Source organism: Papilio xuthus, unplaced genomic scaffold (assembly GCF_000836235.2).
Source record: "Papilio xuthus unplaced genomic scaffold, Pxut_1.1 DF827777.1, whole genome shotgun sequence".
Classification (NCBI taxonomy): Eukaryota; Metazoa; Arthropoda; class Insecta; order Lepidoptera; family Papilionidae; genus Papilio; species Papilio xuthus.
The window spans coordinates 5,606,857-5,618,790 of NW_013530872.1; the positions used below are offsets into that span (position 1 = coordinate 5,606,857).

At 31.4% G+C, this 11,934-nt stretch overlaps 3 protein-coding genes across 4 annotated transcripts; 1 reads left to right on the forward strand and 2 right to left on the reverse strand.

Annotated features, from left to right (window-relative positions):
- Positions 1-40: 40 nt before the first annotated feature.
- On the reverse strand, positions 41-1,137 carry LOC106115743 (methylated-DNA--protein-cysteine methyltransferase). Its single transcript, XM_013309228.1, has 2 exons — positions 606-1,137; positions 41-445 (listed from the first exon to the last, which is right to left on the reverse strand). The coding sequence occupies exons 1-2, from the start codon at positions 912-914 to the stop codon at positions 206-208; spliced, it is 549 nt and encodes a 182-aa protein (XP_013164682.1). The 5' UTR covers positions 915-1,137; the 3' UTR covers positions 41-205.
- Positions 1,138-1,233: 96 nt separating this feature from the next.
- LOC106115742 (prostaglandin reductase 1-like) lies at positions 1,234-4,793 on the reverse strand. 2 transcript variants are annotated; one of them, XM_013309227.1, is made up of 7 exons: positions 4,499-4,793; positions 4,316-4,418; positions 3,588-3,737; positions 3,131-3,249; positions 2,144-2,298; positions 1,750-1,855; positions 1,234-1,665 (listed from the first exon to the last, which is right to left on the reverse strand). In XM_013309227.1, exons 1-7 carry the CDS (start codon positions 4,662-4,664, stop codon positions 1,433-1,435), a joined length of 1,032 nt encoding a protein of 343 aa, XP_013164681.1. In that variant the 5' UTR covers positions 4,665-4,793; the 3' UTR covers positions 1,234-1,432. The 2 variants fall into 2 exon arrangements, with proteins under 2 accessions (XP_013164681.1, XP_013164679.1); XM_013309225.1 differs by having other exon boundaries at positions 3,588-3,776; positions 4,499-4,792.
- Positions 4,794-5,044: 251 nt separating this feature from the next.
- LOC106115772 (homeobox protein 2) lies at positions 5,045-11,867 on the forward strand. The gene is made up of 7 exons (XM_013309291.1): positions 5,045-5,219; positions 5,303-5,534; positions 6,273-6,464; positions 7,143-7,208; positions 7,288-7,442; positions 7,519-7,618; positions 7,971-11,867. Exons 1-7 carry the CDS (start codon positions 5,140-5,142, stop codon positions 11,607-11,609), a joined length of 4,464 nt encoding a protein of 1,487 aa, XP_013164745.1. The 5' UTR covers positions 5,045-5,139; the 3' UTR covers positions 11,610-11,867.
- Positions 11,868-11,934: the final 67 nt, after the last annotated feature.

An 11,934-nucleotide genomic window follows, 5' to 3' on the forward strand; every position in this document is an offset into this window, starting at 1 on the left:
TAGAAGATATATTATTTTTACAACTTAAATTCATGCTTTGTTCTCGGGATAAAGAGCTATAGGTAATTATTTTGAATGATTGAAATAAAAAAGGTATTTGTTTTTTATTGTCACAGTGCACTTAAAATTAACAACTTATCTTACAAAAGGTATGCATAACCCAAAAAAAAAATCCAAACCCAAAATTCTTATACCCTATCCATAACTATACAAATTTCTTTTCATGTTTTAGAAGCCATTCTTTCCTATCAATGCCACAGCTGAAGCCACCTTTAGATGCATTCGCAACTAATCTGTGGCACGGTATCAACAGGATGTGACTATTGGCACCACAAGCTGCTCCCACTGCTCTTGCATGACTTGTAGGCCTGCCTAGTAACTTAGCCAGATCTCCATAAGTATATGTTGATCCGTAAGGCACCTCCAACAATTTGTTCCACACATCCTATACAAACATTTAAGTTGAAAATAAAATTGTATAATCAGGTAAGTTTAATTCTGTCCTGATACTAAAGCAAATGTATAATATGCATTTTTTTTAACTATAAACCAAATGTGATGAACTAATAAATGAAATAATAGATAAGTTGAAGTTGGTAACAAACCTTTTGAAAATCAGTACCATGAGTTTTTAAAGGAACAGTAAATTTTTTAATGTTGCCTTTAAAGTATTCGGTAAGTTCAGTATCTAATTTCATAAGAATATCATTTTTGTCTTCTACAAATGTGCAGTTCATTTCTTGATTAAGGGTTTGTAATTGTTTGTCTAAATCTTTTGAATCTTCAAATAAAACAAAGTACAAAAAGTTTGTATCGGCAGCAGATATTAATTTACCTAAAGGAGAATCAAAATAACTTAAGCACACTGTATTTCCTCTGTGTTTAGGATATTTTTCCAGTATTTTAGATAACATTTTTTAAACAATATAGAATACTTTAAACAAATGTTATAATGCCAACTAAGATATTTACGTAACTAACATTAAATTATAAAAATTAAAATATATTAGATATTTATAAAATCTCAAACGTACAAAGAAATCAATTCAAATTTCAAACTCACGTCAAAACAAAAACAAACTGACACTGACATAATTTGAAGGCAAGGGCTCTAAAGTCATAAGTCCAGAAATTTAATTTATAAAATTTTCCGCGATAGTTTAAATATAATTAAACGAAACAAAACAAGCTATTTTCATAAGTAAGAAGAATATTATAAAATAAAACAAACTATTATCTTCAGGTGTTTATTTTACAAAACCGCACCAAATTATGAGGTAGGAAGATTCTATAACTTTGACATTGATCCGACAGCTCAAATAATACAAAACATGCCACCCATTTATGTGACCAGATTTAAAAAAACGCGGAACAAATTCCCAAGATCACTATGCAAAAGCCATAATGATAACAAGTATTATTTACAATTTCTTTACTTGACCTTTACTATAGCCTTTCCCAAATTCTCTCCTCTCAGCATACCTACTAAAGCGTCGACCATATTGTCAAAGCCGTGATAAACTTTTTCTTCATACTTTAATTTACCTTCCCGAAGCCAAGATAAATTTGCATTAACACCCTCATTCCAACGATCAGTCCATCTGTTAACAATAAATCCTTCAACTTTCAATTCCTTGAAAACTATCGCAGGTTGTACAATAGTCACTGCAGCATAAAAATAAATGTAGGTTAATGTTGTTACTTGTTATTGAAATAAAAAAAAATATAATATATATTATTCAGCCATACCTTTCGGTAACGCCGGATCATTGTACGACGATACAGAACCACAAACAGCTACTCTACCATATTTATTCATATAATTCATTATTGCAGAACTTATTTCTCCGCCAACCTATAAAAAATACTTATTTATTAGACTTGTTACAATTATAAATCATCAATAATGCTTTGAATTGAATAGTTAAATGAAGCTTAAAGACAAATCCTTTTGTATGCAATGCAAACATTGATCTCGTTATAGGATAAAATAATCAGTCACCAAGTTATAAAATATATTTCACATCTTTGGTTTAATTAAAAAAGCTAACTCTTTGTCTATTTAACTGAAAAATGTAAATCGTTGAGATAAAAATCTTTTCCGCCAAGTAATATAGAAATGTAATAATTTAAATATACGTACATTGTCAAAATAACAATCGACACGGTCTGGTGCGCCTTCCCTGAGAGCTTTTTGTATGTTAACAGTCTTGTAGTTAAATGCGCGATCAAAACCCAGTTCTTTTTCTAAATATTCACATTTCTCATCGGAACCAGCGAATCCAATTACTCGACAACCTAAATAAAAAAACTATTTTAATGATTTATAACAGAGATTCCGAACGGAAGATCCGACGAGAGTGCATGATGGCGGGAAATTAATTTGAGGGTTTACAAACTGAAAGTGAAATGTCAACAGCCCTAAAGCAATTATTTTATTGTCTAAAATACCTACCTTACTTTTATGTGTGTTTTTGTACGAGTTAATGTTATAATCATAGAACACAATCCTATACAACCATAGCCAAAAGCATTTTGATGTGTTTGTATCATACAATAGAATTAACCGAATTCATAAAAAAATTGTTCTGGGTCTGTGAGTCTATATTGTGTATGACTCTTTTTACTCTAATAAATAAGACCCCACAAATTTAAATTGTAAGTCTTTTAAATATTGTATCGAGATTAAATTTAATTCGAGTGAATTAAAAACTCAAACTCCTGTGTGGTAAAAAATTACGGTGAGAATTAACATGTAACATTAACAATAATCAAAAGCATTGTTTTATTTAATGAAAATAACGTGTTGATTATTTATCTTTACAGTATTTATACATACTTTTATATATGTCTGCACAATTTTTTACCTTTGCTCGACAGGACGCTAATGTGTAATCGCGGGAATGGGAGTAATTTAACGTATGGATATAGATTTGTATGTACGTTTAACCGACTAACCGTTGGTTTCTGAGAAAAAAAACACTGTATAAAACATATCAAAAAAGATTCACATTTGACAAAAAAGAGACAAAAAAAAATAATAGGAGTTTTGGTCTCAGAAACCCATGATAAATGTGAGTCGCGTGAGACGTTATTATTCGTGTTCTTCCCCGTGTCTGCATTTACCTACCTAAAATCTTTCCAATTTGTCCAACGTGAGAACCGACCGCGCCGGCCGCACCGGTAATTGCAATAGTTTCGCCGGATTTTGGCTTACAAATTTCTTGCAAACCAAAATAAGCAGTGTTACTGTAATAGACAAACGATTAACAGGCCTTACATACAAAGATAAATAAGTAGACATCATAGATACAAGAGCCTTACAGTCTAGATTTTTAAAACCACCCTTCACTGAAATATGACCGTCTGAAATTAACATGCAAGTGTGAGTTTCGCGTATACGGGTAGGAACTTATTGTATATCTTCATTTGGTGCCCCAAATCGCCTATCGGGATTAGTACTGCAAACAACTCAGGAATAGTAAACCCGATAGGTTATTTGGGGTAAGTCCCACCAAAGAGTTGTCTTACTCTTTTTTTTCAATGATGATACCTCATGAAAATTCTGAAAAATAGTGTATACTCACCCAGGCATTCCAAGTACTCCTAAGGCCAGAGAAACTGGGTAAGGACTCATATCTGGCAAGAGATATGTAGGTAGTAGATCCGCTTTAGCAATGATTATATTTGGGTTGTAAATAGTGTGAGTTCGCCATCCAAAATAGCCGGATACGTATCCGCCAACGGGGTATTTATCATTCCGACTGGCTATTATCCTTAAAATATAGAATTAATTTCAATATTTTTTTTCTTAATATACTACGCTAGTTATTTTATATTAAAGTTATTTTATATTTTCCAAGGAATCTAATGTCGTTTCAGGTTCGAATCACTGACAGCACGTCATCACCTAGAGGTCTACGCGTGTACAACCGGGGGTAAGAGTGAGGGAGTCATTAGTTTTTTTTGGCTAAAAGTTATTTTATACTTCTTGGTCAATCATTTGTGGAACGTAGTTTTTAATTGTCATCTACATATGAACACCAATAAAAAATACTTGAACGATTTGCTAGTAAAATGAACAGCTATTGCTTGCTAGAATATGCTTGTAGTCAAAGTTGGGATTTAGGGACAGATTCTAAACTATAAAATAAGCAAAAAAAAATAATTATCAAATGAAATCTCGAATAGATAAAATAGTTACGATACACAATTCGTACGTCTGATAACGTGTCGCGAATATAAATCTATTATCCACATGTATATAATTATTTTTTTGAGTATATTAAAATTAATAAAATAAATCAATTAATACTTCGCTACTTGTCCTCCAATCATAACCGTCGGTAATTTATATCCTATCATATAAGCTCTCATGTATGGGTCTACGCTAAGATATTCAGCTTCTGTTAATATTTCTGAAAAAAAAATTGTCATCAATACTCTATTTTTTAGGAATGTTCCCTAAATTACTAGGTAGGTAAATGAAAAAAAATACCTCCATCCTTCAATTCGGGAAGTTCCTCTTGAACAATTTCGAAATCACTTTTTTTTGGCTCGCCCTGAAAGTGCTTGGTAAGGACATATTTTCTTGCTTCAGTTTTCCCGACATGTCCTGAATAAAACCGACGAGCAATACTCAAAAAATTTACGTTATTAAACATAATTGATACTTTAACGTGAATATGGTGATTAACTCTAAGACCGTTTACAACTGTGGTCTAGGTTAGATAAGATTAACAAATAAAACAAGCAAACTTATGTTGACCTTGTAATGATGTTACAATACAATCAGAAATATTTATACGAAAATGAATATCTTTATTGGAACTAGCAATGAATTAAATTGGTGTAAACAGTGAACACTTCAACAAAGTTAACATTTTTCTTTTGTTTCTTTTTAAATAAAAAATATATTCAATAACACACAGTAGCCTAGAATACACTTATTTAGATATACCTTAGGTAAAGAATTGAAATAAGTTTTGCGCATGTTGTGCAAAACATTGGAAAAACGGAATTTGCAAGAACCACTGGCAAAAACGAATTTTATACTCTATATTTATTCCAAAATGGCTAGGCTGTGTGCGCTTGTTGTCGAATTGATGGTCAAATAATTTTGAATTAAATATTTTCACTATGACTTCAGCACAGGAGTTATCATGTATCTTTTGCAAAGAGAGCTTTGGAGATAAAGAGTCACTACAAACACATTTTAGGTGCTACTTAAAGTCTTCCGGCGTTTACTAACATGTTCAAATTTGTTTTGTTATAAACAATGAATGTATTATTCTTTTAATAGGAAACATGGGGATCCGAAGTTTAATCAGGCAACAAAAGCTAAATTACGCGTTCAGAGTAACTCTCCGACATCCAGCGATACCTCAAGAGATGACGTTGAAATGGTGTCTTGTGATGTGTGTAATGAAGTATTCCCAACTATTTCAAAGGCGATAACACATAAACACAAGATTCACCCGGACTATGATGCCAAGTATTTTTGCCCCTGGTGTGGGAAACTGTTCACTTTAAAGGTACAAGTCTAAATTTCTTCCAAAGTTATTAAATATTCAACTACAATTAGATGTAAAGAAAAGACAAACAGCAAAGACCTTATAATAATTCTTCAGAGGAAAAAGATACAATGTAGGCTCAATTAAATGTCATCGTTTGTCTATGTTTTGTTTATAATTTGTTACAAACATGATCAAAACAAAAAACATGTCCTCCTGAATATGTCCTCTTGGGACCTTTTTTGATAGTTTTACCCTAGTTATATTCTATATCTGTTTGAATTGGTAGATTTTAGTTGATTTATTGTAACGCCCCTTATAATCAGACATTTCATGCTTTATAAATTGATTGATTCATTTGATTGTAACAATCATTTCTAAATGTGGTTGTTATTTTTCGTCAGAATGATATTAATTGCAGTGATATATAATTTGTACATAAGAGTATAAGAAAAAGAAACTGTAACATGTTGGATTACATGTTATGCTTTTGTAAAAAAAAGAATCCAGACTATAGGGGTATTGGTCTTATGTATAACTTTCTAATCTCATAGTTCGAGACCGTTCTAAACATTTGGCAGATTGCGTACTACTGTTTTGCATAGAAATTATAATTCTGTATAGCATAAACTGCTTAACATCTGTTTTCAAATGTTAAATCTTGTATGAACACCATATAAGTGGATTATAATATTACTATTACTGAATAATGTTGATATTTTGTAAATAACCAGTTTTGTCTGTATTTTAATATTTCAGTTTCTGTACAACAAACATTTGGAATCAAGTCATGAGTCCATGCCAAAAGTAACAAATTGTTTCCATTGTGATTGCTGCGATGTTGATTTCTTTCTACCCTGTGCAATGGTTTACCATAATAAGTTTTACCATAGACAAGAGAAAGATGCCACATCTATTGGTTTTTCAAAGAAAGTCAAATTTTTATGCCAGGTAAAATGAAATCTTACTAATATTATAAATGCTAATGTTTAGATGGATGTTTGTTACTTAGTATACCCAGAATGAAACAGATCTAAATGCAATTTGGTTTAAATGTAGAATGCCACCTGGAAGAATACTGCAAGACTCAAGTTATGCAAAAGATACTTTTCACCCTTTTAATTTTGTGTAGCCAAAGATGAGTTATCTATCTTATATCTTATTAACAAATTGTTTATATGAGTACTATTCAAATGGTGTACTTGTATGTGAACACTGTTTGTATCTCTTTCCTTTTCAAAGAGAATGAAGGGATGGAAATACTGTAACAACAGTAATCTGTACATTACATGCTATATTTATTGAAGAGTTATGAGTTAATATTATCATTTCTATTGACTCGCTCTGCTGTTAAAAATCATGGTTGCATTAAATATTAGGTTCAGTAATCTTACTTCTTACAAATATTATAAATGCAAATGTTTAGATGTATGGATGTTTGTTTGAAAGTATCTCCAGAATGGCTCAACAGATTTTGATAAAATTTGGCACACATGTAGAACATAGTCTGGCGGAAACCATAGGCTACTTATTATTAACTTTTTTATTCCACGCGGATGGAGTCGCGGGCGACTGCTAGTCTTTTAATAAAAGCATACCCATTTTGTAATATATGTTTTAATTTCACAGGAATTGGTACAAATCTATTACTGTCCATTCTGTGGTGAAGAATATGAAAATAAGGTCAATTTAAATGTAGGTATTTTTTAAAATAATCAAATTGTAGCTGAACTGTCTTCAGTTAATCTCAACGATTTAATTTGTATTATTTCAGAAACACATGGAAGACGAACATAGTGATGAAAATCAATGTCCGGAAGACATACTCAGGTGTCCATTGTGCGAGGCTGTATTTTATCACCTAGATGCATATGAGTTACATCTTACATTTCACTCATCGGAAGATTTATACAGTGAAGAAAATGAAATGTAGGTTTTCTCTAATATTCTTTTTTTAAATTTGAATAGATTATGTATTACACATAATTTCTCAATCTCATTGCAGGCTTAAACAAATTGTAGAATTTTCATTGGACACTGTACCTCCTCTGATGGAAAAATTAGAAATTCCGCCAACTCCTGAAGACAATGATGCAATGGGAGTAGTAAGTTTAATATTATATGTAAAATTCTTGTGTCACAATGTTCCTCCGAAATGGCTTGTCCGATTTTTATGAAATTTTATACACATTTTTGAAGTATCCCTGGTCTAGCCTAATGATCAAGGGTATGGATTTTCGATCGCGTGATCTGGGGTTCTAATCTCCTCATTTGACTATTGTCGTAAGCAATGTCCTAGCACAAGTTTAGAGCTTAATTGGAATTAAATAAGAAATATTAGCAAATTAACAAAAATCTGCTAATATTTTTATAACCAAAAAAAACATATTCGAAGATCTGACAATTGTATTTCTATTTTCTAATCCCGCATAATATTAAAAACAAATTGTGTTTCAGGATCAATTCTTACAATTATCAATGTGTAAAGAGTCTGATGAACAGCCAGATCACACGGAAAAAGTTAAATCGAAAAAGCACAAAAAACATAAAAAGTCCAAAAAAACTATAACTTTAGATGAATTTTTAAATATGAACACTGATCTCTTTGGAGAAGGTCTAAATATCCAAGGTATAGAAGAAGTTCCTACTCGCGTAGTCACTAAGCAGCTAAAGCCTAAAAAAGAACCAGTTTTAAAGAATCTGAAAAACAAACCACTGCCTACAAACATAGATAAATTACAAAAACAAGGTATAACTATTAAAATGAAGTCGGGAAACAAAATTGTTCCTAATGAAATAAAACAGCCGATATCTACACCACCAATATCTACGCTTAAGAATTCAAATGTAATAAGTACGTCTAGTGAAGTTCTTTCAAGACTAATGAATCAAAGTAACAATCAAATAAAAATAGTAAAAAAAGCCGCAGCAAGTAACACTAATGTAGATTATGATATTAAAGAAAGTAATAACACAATCACATCAAAGAATGAAGAAATGGATGATGTTGCAGATAATGAGGAATTTTCTGAGGCAACAGAAAATATGTCAGCAAATAACAATACTGAAGCTTCTACTAGTGAAACAGATAAGGATAAAAATGAAGAAGAAAATAAACCCGCGAATGACAATGAAACAATACAAGATAAAGATAAAATAAATAAAAGCCCACTTTCAACAGAAACAGCATCAAATCCTTTAAAAGAAAAGGCTTCAAATGTAACTTCTGACAACAATTATGAAATAAACGACACCAATTGTACTAGCCGAAGTGATGATAATAGTAAAAACCAAGAAACTATTGCAGAAAATCCTTCATCAATCACAAATACCAATGATACCATAAATTTTGAAAAAAAAGAAACGTTAGATGACTTTGAAGAAAGTCTAATTGCTAATAAAATACCACGCACTGAAAATACGACTAAAGAATCTCAAAATAATGGAGAAACTAAAAAAAGTTTGAGTGAAAAGAATGAAACTATTATCGATCAAAAAGAGAAGGCGAATAATACTTTAAATGCTATTAAACATCTTAGCCATCTTATTACAGTCAAACCCGTTCAGTCTAAGCCTAGTCCTAAGGGTGAAGATGGCGAAACTAATAATAAATCTAGTCATGATCAAATTGAGGATTTAAACGATGAAATTAATTATGAAGATGAAGATGATGAAGACAATATACCAATAAGTAAATTAGAAAACAAAAAGGATAAACCAAAAGATTTAAATCCATTAAAGAATTTAAGCAAAAATGTCACAGTAAAATCATTAACGTCGCAAATGACTACATCTAAACTTGACCAGTTTAATCATGATAGCGATGATCTAGATAATACAGATCAATTAAGCAATCTAGATTCTGCTAATAAAAGTATAACCAACAACATTGTAGGAAGAAAAGTAGTTAATTTGGGCAACAGAAGTAGAACAGAAACAATAATAAAAAAATCACAAACCGAGAGTCCAACTCAAGGAACATCAAAGAAATTAAAAGTTAGGAAAACAGTGGAAAACAATTCGCAACCGAATTCTCCTAATGAAAATACAAGATTGAACACTTCAAATGCAGATCTTTTAAAACGTTTGACGAATGTCACGGCAAAACCAATTTCATCGAAGTTGTCTATAAAGCCTACTGCTCAAACAGTGGAACAATCTGCAACTGTTAAAAAAGAACACTTTACTGAACGGGTAAAGAAGCAAGGAAAAATTAACGAAGAAATAGAAATATTTAATATTGAAGACTCTGATAGCGACGATCAAAATAAACTATACGAAAATGAGCCTAAAAATACTAAATTAGCAATTAAATCTGTTGATGAGATAAAAGAAACCAAGATTGCTCCTCCGACCAAATTACAGGCTTTACGAAACCTTAGTAAAAATATTACTGTGAAATCCAACGCCCAAACAATAGTTACTCGTAGTTCTGAGGAAAACATTTCAGATGAAAATAAAACATTTTCTGAAGATGAAGATTTTGAACAAAAAAATGACAGAGACGACCAAAATATGGAAGATTTTATTGATGAAAGTCATAAAATTTTACAATCGACTTTAAAAAATCTGAGTAAAAACTTAACAGTAAAATCAAGAAATTCTCAGAATATACCTAATATAAGAAAGCTTAAATTCAATAACCGTCAACAAAATGAAAGGTTTTCAAATAATGGAAGTGACAGCGAGTCAGAATACGCCATTGGCAAAGTTAAGGTTACAGAAATAACGGATCATAATAGTGAGGAAGAATTTCCATCTGCAGATGAAAGCAAAAACTTTGTGCAGTCTCCCAACTCTAACAATAGTGATGAAGAAGATCATTTTGCTGATGAAGATCAACATTTTTCCGATGATGACAATGATAGTCACCATACCAATATCAAAATTAAGTCCAATGAACATTCAAATCAGTCCGCGACTCCCTTACGTCATGCTGCTGCCACTCAACAAGAATGTGACAATTCTCCTTTAAATAAGTTTAAGAAATTAAACAAAGAAATAACTATAAGATCTGTTAATGAAAATAAGAGAACAAATAGAAATACTGAAAATGAAGAAGCAAATACAAGCAAGGATATCTCAAACAATGCCAATAAAGAAATGTCTTCAAAGCCGTATAAGCAGAATATTTCTAAACAAATAAAATCCGAACATCAAACGTCAACCACAGCAAATGAAAAATCTGGATCGAACCAAGTCAGTACTGTAAATAAGGAGGTCTCAGTAAAAACATACCAGTCACAAACTGTTATTGAAGAAATAACAACAACTGTAACTAAGACAATAAGAACTGTAAATCAAACTGTCAAACAAGAAGTTAACAATACCCAAGTAAACACGAATCCAACATTCAAACCCAATAAAATTGCTAATTTTAATCCCAGTAAAATAATTCAAAAACCAACAACGGTCAGAAATTCATCCCAAAACATAGGAACGAAAGTCGTAAATATTGCTTCAACTAAACCTACTACCAGTGGTATTCGACCAGCAAACCAATTAGCTCCAATACGGCCGGGGCCTAATGTAACAAAAGTTGGCAATTTCAGAGTTCCTGTAGTAAGGAATGTTACACCTAAACCCTCACAGAATACAATAGCATGCAGAACCCTTAAAATTTCACCGCAAGCTATGAACCAATCAATGAAGAGGCCATCACAAGATTCACAGGGACAATTGAGTTGTTTTAAGAAGCCAAAAGAAACTATAATGGAAACACAAAAGTCGGGGAAACAAGGAGAAATGCATATGACAGCAACTCAAAACAAATCAGATTTTACGAGTACAGTCAAAAGTATGAAAGGTAAAACTTTAGTTACATCTACACAAATGAAATCCGAAACGAGCTCAAGTGCACATTTGAGTAAAATAGGCAATATGTCCGGAATTAAAATTGTTAAAACTAGTTCTAAACAATCAACACAAGTGGAAGAGAGAGTTGAAAGTTCCAATGCAAAGAGAACTATGGAAGCATTGCAGAAGTTACAAATGCAAGGTCTTTTAGTTAAAAGGCCGCGTATTGAAGAGAATGATAAAGTGGAGGAAGAAAATGACTTTTCTAATTCGGGAAGTGAAAATGATGATGACACTTGATCATAATGCAAGTCATTTCTTTAACAGCATATTTAAAGCATTGTGACATATTGTTAGTGCAGGTTTTAATACAATGACACAATTTTGTTAAATAATTTGTAAATATATAAAAATGTTTGGATTGATAAAAAAATGTGGATGTGACTTTTCATGTATTTCTAAGCTGTAAATATGAAATCTTTGGATATCATCACAACAAATTGGGACTCCATGTTATGTTATAAGTGCAGAAAGCAAAATAAATATACAATAGTGTTATAGGCTTTATTTCATTTAAAACACAGACATAAAATAAGAATATCTGTTATAATTAAACTATTTACAT